Here is a 19,330-nt window from a genome sequence, read left to right as displayed (position 1 = left end):
TGTCACGGAGTTGTTAAGTAAATAACTTTTATTTCTGAAGTATTTACTTGAAACAGTAATCCAGAAGTCGGTTAATATAGCGAATGACTCTCCTTTTGACAGGTCTGCGTTGTCATTGTTGTCTTCCGTTGTATTAATTATAGCTTTTTGTAGAATTGGTATCTCTCAGGAGTTAGAATGAATTTGGACCTCGCCCACAAATCAAGGGTCTGGTACCTCTAAGGGGTGTTTCTTTAGTTTCCAACGAGCACTCCCTTCATTTTTATAGAGCGGTATCCCTGTGGTAGCGATCAAAGGTTTAGTGTTTTCATGGTTTATTTTCGTTCATCTTATATAGAGATATATAGAGATTAAAGACATTTTATGTAGAGATTTTGTGGAAAAAAAAACGTAACTTTTTTAGTACTGACGAGCCACGATTCTTTGTGGGTCATCTCGTTTCTGACTCTAGACATACAACGTCTGTAAATAGTTTTAAACCGAAGTTAGTTAATAGTTTTTAATATTTTATTGTATTAGTTTTATTTAGATTTTAACATTTTTAATATCCTATGTATTAGTTTTTATTTTGATTGTTCACAGTTGGTGTGATATCTTAAGACTTTTTACCAACTAAATAAAGTGTAGATGTAGACGATTTTCATGTCAGCGTGGCTGTATTTAAAGTGGTTCTTCTAGTTTCCTCTCCGAGACTCGAACTTCACTTTGAATATCCTCGGGAGTCGTGCTGTAGCTATCACTGGAAAACCGAATTACCTACTTGCGCGAGTTCCGGTGTTCTCCGCATCAAAAATCACCACGTGTCGTGAACTACAACATAAATATTCCGACCGCCAAATTTCTGACTTTCTAGAATTTGCCGAAAATTCCTGTTGGCCGGAATAACCTAAGGGAGACCAAAATCCAAAATTTTGACCTCTAAGCGAGACGTAGATTGCATCAAGTCGCCCTCTATAGGCGAGCGTAGCCGTAGCGAGCCGAAAAGCTTCGCGAAGGACTTTGAGAAAGTCTAAGCGAGACGAAAAGAATCTCTGTCTCGTTCTCATTGACCTTTATTTCTCTCCTACTTACGACGTGTTTAAACTATGGAATTTAAGGTTATACAAATCAAGAGCAAGTAGTCTAATTGTCTCTGTAGACACTTTGAAAGGATAGTTCTCGGGTGATACAGTGCCTCTCTCCATCCAGGTGTACAAATGGGTACCAGCGAATTTAATGCTGGGGATAACTCTGCGATGAACTAACATCCCGTCCAGGGGAGGGAGGTGGGAGGAAGGGGGTAGAAAAACTTCTAATCGCTTACCGCTACAGAAACCGGGATAAACTCCGACCTGATGCGCCATTTGGCCCAAACGCGCAGACTTAATTACCTTATCTCAAAAAATAGTGGTTACAACCTACATTTCCACAAATGTAATAAGCTGACGGTAAAAATACTTTTCCCTTTCATGTACTTCTTTTCACCGGTACAGTATTAAAGAAACAACACGCACCTCTGAAATTAAAAAGTAGGTTTATTGCGTAAGTTGACATAATAATTTCCTAAACATACGACTAATAACAAAACTAAAAGCATTATAAAATGTAAGCACTTGATATGATACACAAAAAATAAAAACAGACTTCTTGACGGGTTTACAACGAGAACTGAATCTGTTAAATAACGAAAAACGACAGGACAAGAAGCATTTTTGTGTCCGACTATCTTACGTGCATTAACGTTCATTAAACTTTATCCCTGTTTTCTGTTATCGGGTACATTGGAAGAGATCTTAGGTATTATGTTTGTCGTATACCGTAAAATTCCAGTTTTAAGCCTTGGGCTTATTCAACTTCGTAAGAGGTTTAGGGTGGGCTTATAAACGAGGGGCTTATATCTGGGGGGCTTATGAGCGGAAGAAAAAAATCGTTTTGAAAAGAGCCACAATAGTGTTCATCGAAATACGTTTTTAAGTTAAAAAGTCATAATAAAGCAACATTTCAGTACTGTCCTCCAGCAGAGAAGGGCTTAAATCAGGGGGGGAGGGGGGCTTATAATCGGAAGTATTTTTTTGTTGTTTCCTGGTAGATAGGCCTATAACCGGAGGGGCTTATAAGGGGGGGGGGGGGTTTAACCGGAATTCTTTTACACTGTCACGCACTATTTGCGTCACAAGCCAATAAAATGTAACGGCGGTCAGATTAGTAATGTTACATTCTCAGACACGAGGCACGGACAGAGGTACTTTTTCCGCTGTTTGTTCCATTCTCACGATCAACAGTAAAACACACAGGATACCCAGGACCTGGAGAAGACATAATTGATTGTTACTGCCGTACAGGGAAACCATTCGAATTTTTATATCTAAACACGTAAGGTTTACAGAAACTTGTCCTTTGTCGGTAGTGAATTCGTAAAGCTGATTAGTCCCTGAACTCTCCCTTCTGCGCGCCCTTTATAGTGGTTGAACCCAGGCACGAAAACTTCTTTTCGCGCCTGGGTTCAACCTCTAGGAAGGGGGGTGCGGAAGAGAGAGAGTTCAGGGACTGGACTTTAAGCTGATATTTACGAGCGTTGGCCCTTCGATCGGAGCAAGGGCTGGACAAACGCGCAAAAAGTCAGCTTTCCGAATTCGCCTCGACGGTTGACTTTCCTTCTTAACTTTAAGTTGGCAATAAGTTATATGTAATATACTATTTGTTTTTTCTTACCTTGAACACAACTGCAGGAACAGCAATGGCGGCCACATAGTAAAGTTTGTCCGTGATTACCGCGTACAGGAGCTTCCAATAACAGCCCTGAATTAAAAGGAAATAGTTGTGCAAAAATTTATTGTTGTAGTTCTAAGAATGCATTTGAATTTTCACGACAAAAACGCTGTCAAAACTCTTAAGGTATTATAGCATAACAACGCATCTTAATGTTAGCAAATTTCATTCATGTTATCGTTTTTGCCTAGACACTGATTGGTTTAAATAAGTGAAGTAAAATGACTGATTTGGAGAGAAGAGCTAGATAAAACAGCCAGTTTTCTGTTTATATAATTAAAACCAAACTAGAAGTCGCAAAAGAAAAGAAAAGTGTCCCGAGCTACAATCCCAGACAATTTTGTTGGGACACTGTATCTGTTCTCCCCTTCCCCTCACTTGCAATGTTGAATTGATGAAAATCGGTTATTTTTGGTCTTTTCGGGCAGAAAAATCCAATATTTTCCAACCTTGTTGTGAGGGGAAGGGGTTTCTGTGAACAGGTTGAAGTGTCTTATCTAATTTTGTCTGGGATTGTAGGTAGCAATATTATTAACAATAATAAACTCAAGTCTTTTGCAGACCTAGGCCACAATGAAGAAAGAGAGGAGCCTCGCTTTCCTTAGAGATGCCTCGTTTTCATTCCGCAGTGTGATTGGTTAACGTTGTCTAAGTGGACGCAACAACAACAACAACATCATGAATCAGCATCACACTGTAAAAAATTGTGGAACATACCCTGATATAAATATTATTGATATTAAAATTCTCTCCACAGTGTCGATGTGGTAATTTACAGCAACTGTCAGGAACAACCGACACGTTTCCTTTTGTAAAGATTGAGTCTCGCCAATCCGTGTAGTTGAAACATCCACAGCACCTTTCCTGAAATAAAAATACCCGGATGAATTTATATATCAGTTATTTTAATTCACACAGAGAAACGTTGTAAGACAGGACCTCGGCGAAACTGTACCGCGGTCAAATGTAAAACCACAACGCTGTAATGCTCCGTATACAACTTCGTAAAGAGGATTGAGGGGGGCAGGGGTGGAGGAGTGGGTAGGTGGGAGGGGTGGGTAGGTGGGGGTATAACTTGGGATGGGGACAGGGTTTTAACCAGGAAGATTTTTATAATCGAGCTCATTGGTTATTAAGGTCATTTAGAGTGGTTAAGTTATTTGTCAAGCTTTTTTTTGTTCAGTAGGCTGACTTTTTAAAGCAACAAAAACACCAAACAGACTTTTAAATTCAACAGACACTTCTCTTTCCTTAGACAAAAAGAACTGGTTACTTTCACTTCTGTGTTGATTTTTATCCTGTGTGCAAAGTGATAGCCTGCGAATACAGCCGCCTCTCATTCGCGTCCCGCAACCAAGAGCGAAACGCGAAACGCGTTTCGCTCTTCGTTAGTTGCGGGACTCGAATAAGAGGCGGCTGTATTCGCAGGCTAGCAAAGTGGAGGTAACCACCACACCACACCTAACAGAGCGATAGTTTGCAAGCTAATGTCAATTCCGTTTTCCAAAAAAACATATTAGTAGAAAAAAATGTACGTTTAATGTGTAACGTGAAATACATGATATGCTTAAATCTTAATTTACTTACGTTTTCTTGCAGAGCATTGAGCGCGCTGGAAGGTGCTGTTTTTACTATGTAGAGTTTCTGGATCGTATAAATTATGTCGTCATAAAGAGTGTGCCTGACCTGCAAAGAAATCAAAATAATGCAATAAGAAAAAGGATTTCTGACTCTTTTATTTTACTGCTGTCATACAATTGTTTTGGGAGGCGCGGTGGCCTAATGGTTGTTGTGCTGGACTCCGGATTGGGCGGTACGGGTTCGAAACCTGGCCAGGGTACTGCGGTGTGTTCTTGGGCAAGACACTTTCCTCTTATAATGCCTCTCTCCACCGAGGTGTATAAATGGGTATCGCAAATTTACTGCTGCCCAGGGGGTAACCCTGCAATGGACTAGTATCCCATCCAGGAGAGAGTAGAAATACTTCTATAGTCGCTTCATGCTACAAAACCGGGATAAGCTCTGGCTTGATGCATGGGCCACTTGGCTCGAACGCAGTCTTTACCTACCAACTCGCTATTAAATATTACGCCGTCGTTAAACTATTCCAGGTAAAGTTATCCTCTTTTTGCAATGCTGGCTGTGGGATCGACATAAAGAGTTCATTGATAAAGAGTGCTTCCATAATTTTGGAGAAATAGAAGTAGAATTTCGATTTCTAGAACCTGCAAGAAAACGAAAATTGGTTCAAGGAATCGGGGGCAAAATTGCAGTTTAAGACCGAGTGAAGCAAATCCAGGCGAATTGGTTTGAATTGGGTGGTTCAAGAAATCGGCATTTTACTGCACGTAATTTTTCTGATTTTACCGGCTGTACGTAAATGTTTCAATTTCCTCAGTGTTTAGAAAATAGCACATAGCATATTCTTCTTTCTTCCCATAGAGCTCTGTATGCTCGGTTTGCAGCAAATCATGGCAATTTCTTTCACAACTGTTAAACTAATGGCAAGTGTATTTTTTTACCAAAGTTTTTCACATTAGATTCCAACCTTTTCACGATGGTGATATCCCGAAGCTGCTGCCGAGATTTCTAATCCAAGAATCACAAGAAGGACAAGAAATAACTGCAATTTGAAACAAATATGTAATGAATAAAAAACGCTCGCATGATCCAAAATTTTAATAAATAAATTACCTTTATTTAGACACAGTGGAGATTAAAGCTGTCTGCTTGTGAGGCCGTGCATTCCCGATCGAATTGGAATTTGGAAGTGTTGGGTTTTGAGGAGGGAGGAGGAGGGAGGAAAAACCGGAGAACCCGGAGAAATACCCTCGGAGCAAAGACGAGAACCAAAAACAAGCTCACATATGACGCCGGGTAGGGGAATCGAACCCGGGCCACACTGGTGGGAGGCGAGCGCTCTCGCCACTGCGCCATCCCTGCTCCCCCAGTCAGTATTATTCCTCAGTCAGTATTATTACTATGATCAACTATTTTGATTCGTAGCTTCCCAGTTTTGAGTGAATGCTATCTGTAAAATGTCTTTCGTATAGTGTGATCGTCCGGATGAGAGTAGTTCTGAAAAGAACTGTTTTTGGTGACTAAAAATTCGACAACCTGAGCGGAAGTCATCTTCAGAGTCAAGTGAGAAGTTGTTGTCAGTCGGTAATGTTTTTAGTCTGATCCGTTGAAGCTGATTGGTCAGTTAAGACGTGATATTTTTGGCTGTAAGACTCGTATAAAGTTTGTCAACAGTAAACAAGTAACTTAATAATAATAATAATAATAATAATAATAATAATAATAATAATAATAATAATAATAATAATAACGGTTTATTGGTAACATTTCTACAGAGTAGCTCCACATTTACCAATTAACTTAACCCTAACCTAACAAATAAAATGATATTTACAATTAAAATTCTATAATTATCATTAAATTACTGTGTACTACTATGCTATATTATACTATATACATTTATGCGTTTAAAAAATTACTATACTATATACATCTAAGAGAAAAATAAAAATAAAAAGCTACAGGAGATCAATCTGTTAATTTAGTTTTCTTCAAAAGGAAGCGCTTTGCTTCCCTGCAAAATGCATTATGGTCCACAGTGTTTTTAAGGTTCGTTGGGAGTTTGTTAAATAGGGTAGCGGCGTGATCTTGAAAGGTGTTAGATATTAGTGGGATTTCTAATTGAATACATCTGTTTGACCTTAAGATTCTGGACGGATTGTGAACAGTTAAACGTAAGTATTCCGGCCAAAAAGGATTATACAGAGCTTTGTGCACTAATTTAAGCAAATTCAGTTGTCTATGTTCTTGTATTGGCAACCAGTTGAGGGATAGGACATCGTCTAGAGAAGCATATCTTCCCACTACAAACTCGCAGCCGCCTTTTGCACACGCTGAAGACGATTTACGAGGTAGTCCGGAAGGGCGTGGTAGATTACGTCGTTGTAATGAAGTTTAGACAGCACAAGTGCTTGCACAATGGTCTTGCGTAGGTTGAAGGGAAGCATGTGTTTAAGCTTCCTGAGCATTGCTAAGGTGGCGTAGCAGGATGATGCTATTGCTTTCACATTGTCCTCCCACTTCAAGTGCTGATGAAGGTGGGTACCAAGTAGTTTCGACGTGCTGACGCGTTCTAAGGTATTTCCGCCAATTTCAACGTGGACATTTACGTTTTCCAAGGAGTGACAGCGAGATAACTGCGGAGTCGACATGAGTATAAGTTTAGTTTTCTTAGGGTTTAATACTAGGTTGGCCTCTTTTGCCCAGTCTTCAAGCTCTGTGACATTTCTCTGCAGGGCGGTAACCGTGTCTTCTAGATTACTTGGCTTACAGTGCATGTAGAGGGTCGTATCATCCGCGTACTGGTGACATTTCGCATTAATTCGTGTTTCCAGATCCTCGACATACAAATTAAAGATCAGCGGTCCCATAATCGAGCCTTGTGGTACTCCGAAGTTAATTTTACACATATCGGAAACTTTGTCATCAACTTGAACAAAGTGCTTTCTCCCAGTTAAGTAGTTGATGGTCCATACAAGATATTCATTAGAGAAACCGAGATTGTTCAGTTTTCTTAGGACCGTTGTGAATCTGATCGTATCAAAAGCTTTGGAAAAGTCAGCAAGAATCATTAAGGTGAGTTCCCCGCGCTTCATGGCATGCAGAATATCATCTTTAATGCTAAGGAGTACCGTAGTAGTGGAGTGCCCCTTCCGATAACCTGAGATGTTATCCTTAAAGATTGTACGAGTTTCGATGAACTCTACAACCTGGCGGTGTACCAGCTTCTCATACACTTTTGACAGGACCGGAAGTATAGATATTGGGCGCATATCTGCATTTTCAATGGGGTGGCTGACTTTCGGAATTGGAGTTATCCTGGCTACCTTCCATGCTTCTGGAAATGATAGATTTTTTACGAAGGAGTTTATGATGTATGTAAGCGGGCCAGCAATGAGGTCAGCAACAAGTTTCAGGTATTTGGCTGGTAGCTGGTCAGGCCCCGTGGAGGTATCGGATCTTATTGCCTTTATCTCTTTTTCCACTTCGGCAACGGTCACTGTACGCAGCTGGAATGAATCGATCGTTGGCTCTAAGGAATGGACGTAGTTGATCAAGTCTTCCTTGACGTCTACTTCAGAGTTTCCAGTGGTGCGCTCAGCGGTATTGGCGAAGAAATTATTCAGTTCATTCACATCTAATCGTAGCGGTTGCGGTGCCGGATAGAGGATCCGATAAATAGTTCGCCAGATCTCTTTGGGCCTGGTTAAAGATAGTGCCTTATCGATGAAGAATTTCCTCGCTTGCTTTATTTTTGTTCTCAGAAGATTGCGCACTTCGCGAAATGCACCCCATACTTCAGGTGTATTTTGTAAGTGTGCCTCGTGCCTTAGTGTGTCTCTCTTTATTTGTAGATCTCGGATACCTTCTGTATTCAGCAATGGTGCCGGAGGGCGGGTTATCTTTGTACGTTTCAAGGGTGCGTGACGCTCTATGCATTCAGTCACAAGTTTATTAAATAATTCTAGTTTTTCGTCTGGATCTTCCACTGCGTAGATGATGTTAAATGGGAGTGATTGAAAGTCCCGGATGTATTCCTCCTCTCGAAAGTTTCGCTCACAGCGAATATATTTATATCGCGGACGAAATCTTTCTGCGCGAATGTTCAAACAGGCGTACGGGCCGTCGTGGTCGCTAATATTTGCACATGGTATTACATCAGTATGGGTGACTCGCTTTGGATTGTTTGAAACTATGTGATCGATGAGTGTTCGACTTGTCGGCGTGATTCTTGTTGGTTTTTGTACGTGCTGGGTCAAATAAAACGTACTTAATAAATCCAAGTATTGTCGTGCCAAGGTAAGATTTGGTTGCAACAAATCGATGTTTACATCCCCTGTTATGATGAGAAGGCCGTCCCAGGTGGCAGTAAGCTCTGACAGTAGATTTTCCATTTGTGTGAACCACTCTTGGGCACTTAAAATCCGGTCGGATCTGTAAATTGTACCAATAAGCAAGTTACTGTGCTTGTTGCGTCCTTTTATTTCAAGCCAGAGATGTTCCAAGTCGGGGCATCGCGACTCTATGTCTTTGCGCCGTTTGTACTTAATGGATTCCTTAATGTACGCACCTACGCCACCACCTTTGATCTGATCTCTGTTTCTAAATTCGTGAACGTACCCAGGGATGGAAAAGTGACTTAATAACAGATGGTTGTCCTTCAGCCATGTTTCACTAAGTGTCACTTACGATAACGAACAAACGTCTGTTATCCTTTGAAGCTGCCCAGAAGCCAAAGAACGAGGCCAGCACATTGAAGACTCCAGCTGTAATGATAAGCTTAGAGGCGGCTGCATAAGGTACAGATACTGAGACAGCCTCATAAGCACCAAACTCATGCAGAGCCCATGAGCCAACACCCACCAGCACCCAGCCAAATACCTAGAAACAAAATCACGGACAAAAAAGTGCTTTTAATTTATTTATCAATCTTTAGCAGGATTCACAGATGCATAAGAGAACACACCCATATTGCAAGAAACCCAACAAAATGGTTTGATTTTATGAACCCATTTTGATGCGAGGAATTGTCGGCTTGAAATGGGTTTTACAATGTGTGATGCGTTTCGTCGGAAATCCTTGAAATCGAGAGAAAAGTTCTCATTACATTACCTACCCATTGTATGATTAGAAAGTTGCAATTCTTTCAAAATCGTGGTAAAAATATGACCATGCATATGATTGTGTAAACTTACAAAGAAAATAGCGTTGAAAATCAGAACCAGGGTCTTGACAGTTTTTAACTTATTCGTAGGATAAGTTGTTGTGTGTGGTGGCATTTGTGGACATTAAATTGCGTGGACGGAAATTAAACTGAAATTAAGGGCGCGATCCATTGGACCAAATTTTTCGGAAATTCCGGTACAAAATCAAATGGAACAGAAAGTTTCCGGAAACTCGTTTCGAAAATTTTGGTCAACTTCTGGAGGTTGTCCTCAAATTCCGGAAAATCGGAATTCTCGGAAAATCCTGTTCCATTCGCCAATTTATGCTCGGGCCCAGTTTTTCCCAACCCGGAAATCGACAAAATTCGACATGGCGGTCATTCCAGCTGCTCGACACTGATCAGTGTTCGTCTTGTCTTCTTGCGGCAGACAGCTTATAAACTGCGTTATTGGAACACGTGTGCTTAGCAAGCTTTGGTAAGCAGTTCGAAAATACGTGCACACCAGCCTCGTCCCCAGTCGTCCCCGGCGAATTTGGATGTGACGTCACCCGCCAAGCTTGTCGGGGAAGTTCGCCTAGGACGCCTGGCAATAAACGGCAAATCCAATATGGCGTAGCCTGTCCAACGATTGAACTTCAGTCAACTTCTTGAAGAACTTAAAAACGCGTCAGAATTAGGCTGGGATTCCTTCATCCATGTCTGCCAGCAAACTCGTGAAGTAATTGGAGATTTTTTATTTAAGGTAGAAAAATTATATGTCGATTTTTATGCGCAGCAAATTGTACCATCTAAAGAGCTTAAAGAATATGTTCCACTAACTGTACTGTAACTGGCGATGGGAGCTGTCTCTATCGATCGATTTCTCTGTTGGTGTCTTGGTGAACGGAGATAGAATAGTGGTCGTTCGTGGAAAGTTGTATGATGAGTATTTTTGCTTCTCGCTAACACAACAACAACAGCGGTGAAAAGATAAAAGGCTCAAAGCTGATATCCATCAGTACTTTCAACTGTGCTTTCGTGTGTGCTTTGTTTGTTCCTTTGCCTTCGCTTTTTTCGAATATTTTTCGCAGTTTTATCCAAGGTAAGTGAAGTTGTAACTATTTACTCGAAGTATCAGTAGCGAAATATATGACTAAAGCTACTTATCAGAAAATTAGAAAGCTGTGTAGTGGTTTGTTTTCTGGGAAACAAACGCTGCAATTCGCCTACTGTTGGTGACGATACCGAGTTGTAATGTGTCAACTCAGCTGCTTAACAGATTCAACTTCTCTCTTGTGAACTTCAGACTTGTGAGACTCTATGACATACCAAATTCCCTTCGGCCACTAAGCATTGACAAGATTATGATTGTAAGGAAACAAAAAACTGTTCCGAATGGACTGGTATCAAAATGTTTAGAATGGCTTCATTTCAGTTTAAAAGTCGTTTGTTACTGTTAGTTAATGTTATATTTATATTGTTACTATACAAACGTTATCCAGAGTATCTTCTAGATATACAATGTACTCTATTTGGATTCATTAAAGACCTTTAGCCACTTAGCTTGGCACAATCAATCAAAAGGCTTTATTCTTCCCTTATGCTTTAGAAAGATGGGTTGGTACAAGCAGATCAGGTTTCATCAGCTGGCAATGTCATACATTTTCTATGGGCAGACCTCAAATATCAAGAGAATATGAAAACATAATATAACACTTTCCACTGCCTCCAGCTTTCCCTGCCTCCTCCCCAAATCACCCCACCCTACCAAATGCACTCCCCTAAATTCCAATAACTACTAGTTTTAGTATATATTGCAAGAGTTGAATACATGTAAATACTTTTGTATACTGTACTGGGACGTATACAAAACATGGACCCGGGTCCATGGACCACCCCTGTGGACCCGGTCCATGGACCACCTTGTGGACCCGGTCCATGGACCACCCCTGTGGACCACCCCTAATTTTCGAAAGAAAATCAATAGGCCTTATTCGTATTCTCGGTATTGGACTGGAACTAGCTTGCAATGGAGGCTAATGCGGGTAATCTTTTCAAATGCAAATGACATGAAGCTGTTTTTAATGATATTCCCCCGCATGAGCCTCCATTGCAAGCTAGTTCCAGTCCAATACCGAGAATACGAATATGGTCTATTGACGGCAGGTACCAAAACCCAAAACAACGAAATGAAACCACCGAAACGAAACGACCAAAACAAGCTAAACCACCAAAACGAATCCGCCGAAACAACTGAAACAGTAATCTCGTTCCCGCATCTCGCGGGTAGACGAAGCCGGAAGGCGAGATCTGACCAAGTAAGAAAATTCAATTTTTTTGATTGGCTCTTTCAAAGCATGGCTGTCACAGCGCTAAAATTTGAACGTGCGATGTGGCCCCCAAGGGAATTCAATGTCTGTATTTTATGCAAATTATAGATCATGCACGCAATCATAATATATTCATTTTTGGTACGTTTCGTTGTTTACAGTCGGCCTCAAAAGACAAGAAGATTTCGTTTTAGTTCTTTGTAGCATTATAAATCTATTTCAAAAGAATAACGATGTTTAAAAACAGAGAATCTGCCGTAAGAATATTACCCGACCTAAAGCCTTCATAATTGCCTTTTGCTTAGTAAAATACTCTGCTAGACAACAAGACAAAATCACCGAAACAAGCAAAACCTTTACCAGCTAACCGTAAACAGACTAACCGGAGTCCTAGTTGATTATGTTTCGTTTCGCTCGTTTCAACCGTTTCGGCGGTTTCGTTTTGGTCGTTTCAGTGGTTTCGCTAATTTGGTTTTGTTTCATTTCGTTGTTTTGTGTTTTAGTACCTGCCGTCAATTCATACCCTGTCCCCATTCTACACTTTGATTTTCTTTCGAAAATTAGAGGTGGTCCACAGGGGTGGTCCATGGACCGGGTCCACAGGGGTGGTCCATGGACCCGGGTCCATGTTTTGTATACGTCCTACTGTACTGTGTTTATGTGTGTGTGTGTGTGTGTGTGTGTGTGTGTGTGTCAGTCAAGCTCAGTTTAATATCTCTGCAAGTAGTTTAAGGAATGGGAAAAATAGCCAGTGTACCCATGTGAGGAAAAATACAAATATTTTTGGGCTATCAAAAATGCAGAATGGGGCTCACAAATTAAAAAGAAACTGGTCCAAAAGCCCCAGTAACCAGCTTTTCTGGAGCGGTTCAAACAATATTTAAACATTATATATTTTGATATTTTAATTTATTTGCAAATAAACATATAAACACAGTATATATATATATTGTGTTTATGTTTCTTTGCAAGTAAATGTCAGAGAGAATAGCAGAAGAATCATACTTTGTTAAACGAGCTATGTCTACAATGATGCAGTATGTACCTTGTCTAAAGGGGAAAGCAGTGCACTTCTGTTTCTTTTTGAACATCTCAGCAGGTAAATTTGTCAAAACTACACGAAAATTGGCAGCAAAATATATAAACTTCAGTTGAAATGCTAACTCTGCAACTGAGGGAAATTGAAATAAATTTCCACACCTTTTGGGCTGACAAGAACTGTTGGCTATTTAGTGGTGCTACACAATGGAAATGTTTCAATTCACACTTGGAATCTGCAATAAGTCATGACCAGCTGTAATTTTTATTTAATAAGCTCATTGAATTGACGAAAATGATTGAAGCATACTTGTTATATATAACCTGAACATGGCCCAGGATTTGGATTAACATCTCCTGCTAATGAAATGAGCCAGAGTATACAAGAAAAAGACAGGCTACATCAAGATCAAAGTTTTGGTTTACGAGAGTTAGATTATTTTTTTTCTTTCTCTAAAAAGCTAAATAAAAAATTACAGGTAATCAATGACAAGCTTTAATACATGCATCGGGGGATTAGCCCTCTTCTCTCAAGTAAGCTGAATTGTTTCTTTGTTTTCGCACATAAATTTGTAAACAACAAAGGTCGAAAATACCGACCCTAGCTCTATAAACATTGAGATCGACGCCTTTCAGGTTTAAATAAAACTAACACAGTTACTAGTACCTGGGGAACGTAATTTGCGTACCACAAAGAACTTCTAGATACATGTAGACCCATGTATCACTACGAGTAGTGAACGAAAATAATGATAACAGAATAATTTTCTTAACTCTATTAAATACGACCAATACCATTCTGCAAGGCAGGAAAAAAACGGCATTACAGTTCGTCTCCGCCGTCTAAAATAGTCCACAAATGTTCACAAGGGATGCAGTTTCCTCATGAACCAGAAATATTTTCTTTTCCTCGCAGAAAAACGTATATTTTCGTCGAGCTATATCTGGGACTTTTTCTCGCTAAACTGGGACTTTTTTGCCATTTTGTGCCAGGCCTCGCGCTATCGCGCTCGGTTCCAGTCCTCCTCCGCTCACTCGCATAGCGCGGTATGGCCTGGGGACGAGGCTGCGTGCACACCACATATAATTGTCTTAAACGAATGCGATAAGAGCACATCTTGTGCATCCAAATGTTTCCGTACATGTCATAAAAGCAGACGTATGTGTTTCCAGTGTAAACTTTTCGCATTCTTTACGTTTAAAAAAGCGTGGAGCTACGTTTTTGAGCTAAGTGAAAGGATAGATGGCTTCAGAATTTATCAAGAGGGAGTAATATCTTCAGTTTTCTTTACTGTTTGCGGGAATGGAACTAGCCTGGCCGATTCAAGTGGAAAATACCGTTCCATTTGACAGATGAAAATTTCGAAAATTCAAACCGAAAATTTTGGTCCAATGGATCGCGCCCCAAATTGCAAATTCAGTCTGGCTCGCAATGCATGCTGGATCCACGTTCTCTGCATGGCGGCCATCTTTGATGGGGGATTCTGTCTCCAGCTGTTTTGCCGTCCTTTGCCGTCCTTTTGGACTTTTGGGTGAGTAACAATTGTTTTCTTGTGGTTTAAATAGCTGAGCTCTAAGGCATACAGCGCAAATATCAATCTAGCGGCCAACAGTCAAACTGAAACCTTAATAGAATTCCCAGTTCGATCGGCTTCGATCTGCCTTGACGGTCGCGCTGCAATCAATTGCTAGACAAACCGCTATCAGTCACATTATTTCATTTATAGACGTTATGAAGTATTAAGTCCAAGTTGTACTTCATTGCTCGTAAGGTTTGCTTATTGATTTGTCAATGACAGGGACATGCGAAGTCGAAGTCTTGGATTTCAGTAGTTCTAAAATGTTTATAGAAAGCAATACTGAACATTCTTGGCAAGCTTCAATATTTGAGTAATATGTCAAGGCTAGTAACTTGGGCGGATAGAATTTAAATTATAATTCAAGCAGTTCTTCGTTCTCATAGTTTGAGAATCAACTCTGCACAATCAATTGCAATATTTTTTTTTCTCCCATTATTATTGCAGATGAAAACTGGATGGCATGTTTCAGTCACTTAGAAAAGTCAAGGGATATAATCTCGAAACAAAGTCAAATAAGATGTCCAGGAAATTAATTAATAGTCCCAACACTCTTCTTAGTTAAACACATCTTATTTTGAGATTTTCATAGAGGAAAACAAAATTATTATTAAGGCAATGAAGATGAAGTAAATATACTTTCATTGTCATCCTTACTGTTGCTGTTGCTAAAATTCAATAATGCCAATTAAGGTAAAAACTGTGTGTTTTATGATCCTCACAAGGCTGCTCTATTCCTTGGAATGTTATTCTATTGCTGTTGATGGCCACAAGCATTTTTGGGATCAAAGAGAACAAAGAAATTTAGTCAATGATGATAAAGAACTCAATATACTGACTTTGTCATCCTCAGTGTTGTTGTTATTATATAATTTAGTTATTCTTGCAATCAAAGGGGACAAAGACCTAAGGTTTATAATTAAAGATAAATAACTAAATATGCTCTCATTTGCACTGAATGGATGTAATCTTATTTATAAATAAATGTATGTTATTTTATTCATCGCAAGTTGATGTTGTTCGCACAAGCTGTACTTACATACTTTATTTGAAAACAAAGGTCTATAAAGATGGCAGCCTAGGGCTGATGTGGACCTTTAAAACTTAATTACAGATAAAAAATAGAAAATAACTTATACAGTTCTTTATATTCTTCTAAAGCTGTTTCTTGTTGTTGTTCAACCAAAAAAGTTATGGGAGAGGCTGGACATTTGTGCCCTCACAAGCATCAATACGTAGCACAATCCTTTTATGCATCACTAGCCCACCTGCTTTGTTAAACTGCCCCACCTACTGTTGTCAAGAAACTAATCAGGGGGGGGGGGAGGGTTTCTTAGGCAGGTGGTGGGTATGTATGTGTTACCAAGGTCTTCAATATGAATCCGTATTTCTAGAATAGCACAATTTTTAATACCCTAGTCTAGAAATCTAGTTTATTTCAATGGCCCACTTTCTGGGCCATTGAATTAATATTACACCCTGTTCCAGCAAATGTCTTAAATATTGGATACTCTGTTCTAGAATGGGAGTACTGTATAGATATTTTAGAGATGTACCCTTCTGAAGTACCGGTAAAAGGATAAGGTTATACGCACAGGTTAACTATTTGGAGTGAGTAGAAGTGAAACATACTACTACTTGTTGGCTATCTTTGCAGATTCACAAATACTTGGAACCCAACTACAAACCCCTTAACCAACCCTACTCATTTTCAGTTCACAATTATGAAGATCCATGCACCCAGCATACTTGCTTGTAGGCATGCATTGCATTGTACGCATGCATTTCAAAACAAGTAAGCAGCAAAACATGTACAAACATTACATGAAGTACATGGTACGAATAAGTTGGCTCAAGGAGCCTTTGATTGTGGTCTTGTCCACTGAAGGCATTGCTTTCGCGGTAGTTCCTAAACAAGAACAATTAAATAATTTATCTTTTTAATCATCTGTAACACAGTATTAAAGCCTTTTCACTCGAGCCGATTTCGAGTTAAACTCTGCGAGGTGGTAAGGTAACTCTTTCATGACGAAAGCGGCATATCAAAAATCACGGCAGTCAATATTTTTAGGGTCAGTCGACTCAGTCTTTTTCGCAGCGTTGTGTTACGGTCCAACCAACAGCTGAGAACCAAACCTTTAAAATTTAGCATGCACGACAGCACGAGTTTATCGACTTGACTTGTAGTTTTCTTTGTGACAAAAATAGAACATTACACCATCGAGAGAGTTTACAAATAACAAAGATTTTCTCATCGCCCTCACATAAATATCTCATCAACTAGTGGAAATCTCGAATTCGATCAGCTCAGATAATTTCGATCACGAGGATCTCGGTTCGTTTTGTGACTTTTGAAACAATTTTGTAATGCTGCAATTACAAGTCTTGAAAATGAATTGTGTTTGTTTGTTCGTTTGCTTGCCTTGAGAATTGCTGGTGAAAGGACCATACTAAGGACGATCGCGCTCAAAGGTCTACAAAGTTTGCAGAAGCATATGCCTTTTTCTCTAAGTCTCTCTTGATCTCTCAGCAGAAAGCTATAAAGAAGCCGCTTTTAGCTCGGGTTTACCATTTTTGACTAGGCCAACGACAGACGAGTTTAAATCGCCACTTACTCAAATGTTTATCAAGAACTGAAGGGAAAAGAGCACAAAGCCAAAACTGAGATGCAGACAAGATGCTTCATAAGAAATTAACTTATTAACTTACCCGGTGAAAAAGATGAATCGTTTGATCCTTTCAGAAGTGCAGAATCTTGCAAGCCCGAAGCTAAACTGATTCGATTTGCTCAACAAGTTTGCTTTTATACCTTTGCCGGGGCCACAGGTGAGAGGTTCTGTAATCAGTAATTTTTGGCTGTGATGTGAAAAGTGATGTCATGTCATAATTTTATTCATGTAGATTTTGTCACGCGATCTCAGACAAATTAAATTAATTAAATTTTCAAAAGGTTTGCAAAAAGGTTCTGTATAAAAAGATTCGTACAAATTTCTTAGTTGAAGTATGTCTTAGTGGAGCGTTTTTGACATTGTGTCTACTTTGGTCTTGAATGATCCTTTGTAAAAACTTTTAGCCATGTATTATAGCATAAATTTATATGGCCTAGCCCGGCTTTCTTAACCGGCTGTCACACATGAAATGTTATTTTTAATATTCAAACAAGCTATGTAAATCGTGCAAAAATATGTCTAACTTTTAAGTTCTTGTTAATGAAGCAATGTATATTTTTGTTAATTCTGTTTTGGGCTATTTACGTGAGTTACACTATGGAACTGAAGGTCTTTTGTCGATCGTTGATAAAAATAGTTCAGAGCAAGATCGTAGCTAGTAACAGGCCAAACGAGGCACTTGCCTCAGCAAAAAACCTGAATTTATAATTTTTTTCATGTTTCTGTAAGAGGCTATGCATTACTAGTAAGTAAGTAAATATCAAAGAAGTGTTTCTTTTTCTGAAAGTTTTGCCTTGGTTCGATTTTATGTCTGGCTACAGCAGAGTGCGCAATAAATTTCCTTTACAAAGTTTGTTTTTATCATTTCTAATTCCTCGTCCCTTCGTGACCGTACTAAAGACAATCAAGGTCTCTTTGCAAATATGCGGTCAACAGATTAAAACTGACCGATCTCGGAGACCTTCGGCTTCTGAGACTTTTTTAGGGCGCGTTCGTTTGGGATCAATCCGTAATAAGAATGATTGGAACAATGCATGTTAGCGTTCGTTTGGCTGCTCTTCCTATTCTGGAATACTTGGATTTCCTTTCCGGCTATTCTGCTCCTGGGGGCAGAATAGCCTGAATATATTCCGAAATATATTCCGGAATATATTCTTATTCCAGAATATTCCCAAACAAGCGCGCCCTTAGTTTACTCATGTGGGGTAAGGGTTAAATTTTTCATGGACTTACATAGCGGATACTGATTTTCTACGATTTCCACTGAAGAAATTGATTATGGAATGACTTGACTATCGAAATTCAATGTCAAGACCCACACTACGAACCCTGCTCCAGTACATATATCAATGGGGTGGTGGCTTTCACGGTTAACGGTTAAAAGTTTGGCTTTTTACGGCTAACGGTAAATTTATTTCCATAACGGTTAAGAGGAATCAAAAGTTAATTTTCATTGTTTTAAAAAGTTAAAAATTAATTTTTAATTATTGAAAAACATGCTTTAGATGTCAGGCCCATTCTGGGACGATGAAGTGAACTAGTTTGGTTTATTTATAATTACTGACCGATTTTTTACGGTTAACATATTTTACGGCTAACGGTTAAAATTTTCCAATTTTCACGCCTAACGGCTAGCTTTTGGCTGTTTTACGGCTAACGGTTAACCCCATTGAGACCCTCATCAATTGGCCCTTTTAAGACCTTATAAGGTAAATTGGTCACAAAGTGTTGTGAAATTTTTTCAATTTCTCCTGGTTCCCACCACATTGGGAATCCTGCTTTGCTCTCTCTTCTCCCTCCTCCCGTACCCCAACCCCCGCCCTCCATTCTCCCTAGCTCCCACTCCCCTGCACCCCCCCCCCCACACACACACACACACACACACACACACAATCAATTGCAAAGAAGCGTGAAAAGCCCTTTGTAAAGCGTCTTTGCAATCTTTAAGAAACACAACTTCTTCCTCGGCTCTATTTTAAAACAATATTTTATCTGCAGTTCATATATGATTCATGAACTCGCACACTTCTCATGTTGCTCTTCAAACTAATATTTTTAAAACATTGTTTTGTATTTGACCTTTTTAAACTTCAGCCAATAAAGACTCAGAGAAAACAGCAAAAGGATCTGAAAAACAGACCAAAGAAACCTAACATTCCTCAACTCAGTAAATTATCAAGTCGCAAGTCTGCGTCGCCGAAGAAACTAATCCCTTGGTTAAGTTACTAACTGGGGTTAGAA

General features: G+C 39.6%; 2 protein-coding genes across 2 annotated transcripts in view; one reads left to right on the top strand and one right to left on the bottom strand.

Annotated features, from left to right (window-relative positions):
- Positions 1-19,273, top strand: part of LOC144631757 (dynein intermediate chain 3, ciliary-like) — a 43,206-nt gene extending 23,933 nt beyond the window's left edge. Inside the window, exon 16 of the mRNA XM_078490309.1 lies at positions 19,261-19,273. The gene's annotated coding sequence lies outside the window, so the exon portion shown is untranslated. The remainder of the gene's footprint in view (positions 1-19,260) is intronic.
- Positions 1,497-9,608, bottom strand: LOC144632057 (tetraspanin-9-like). Its single transcript, XM_078490666.1, has 7 exons — positions 9,525-9,608; positions 9,019-9,210; positions 5,297-5,371; positions 4,336-4,434; positions 3,466-3,612; positions 2,692-2,778; positions 1,497-2,285 (listed from the first exon to the last, which is right to left on the bottom strand). The coding sequence occupies exons 1-7, from the start codon at positions 9,606-9,608 to the stop codon at positions 2,199-2,201; spliced, it is 771 nt and encodes a 256-aa protein (XP_078346792.1). The 3' UTR covers positions 1,497-2,198.
- Positions 19,274-19,330: the final 57 nt, after the last annotated feature.

The sequence above is a fragment of the Oculina patagonica genome, chromosome 12, assembly GCF_052425735.1.
Source record: "Oculina patagonica isolate OP01 chromosome 12, crgOcupat, whole genome shotgun sequence".
Classification (NCBI taxonomy): Eukaryota; Metazoa; Cnidaria; class Anthozoa; order Scleractinia; family Oculinidae; genus Oculina; species Oculina patagonica.
The sequence above is the reverse complement of the archived record's forward strand: the minus strand, read 5'-3'. Positions and strand labels throughout refer to the sequence as shown.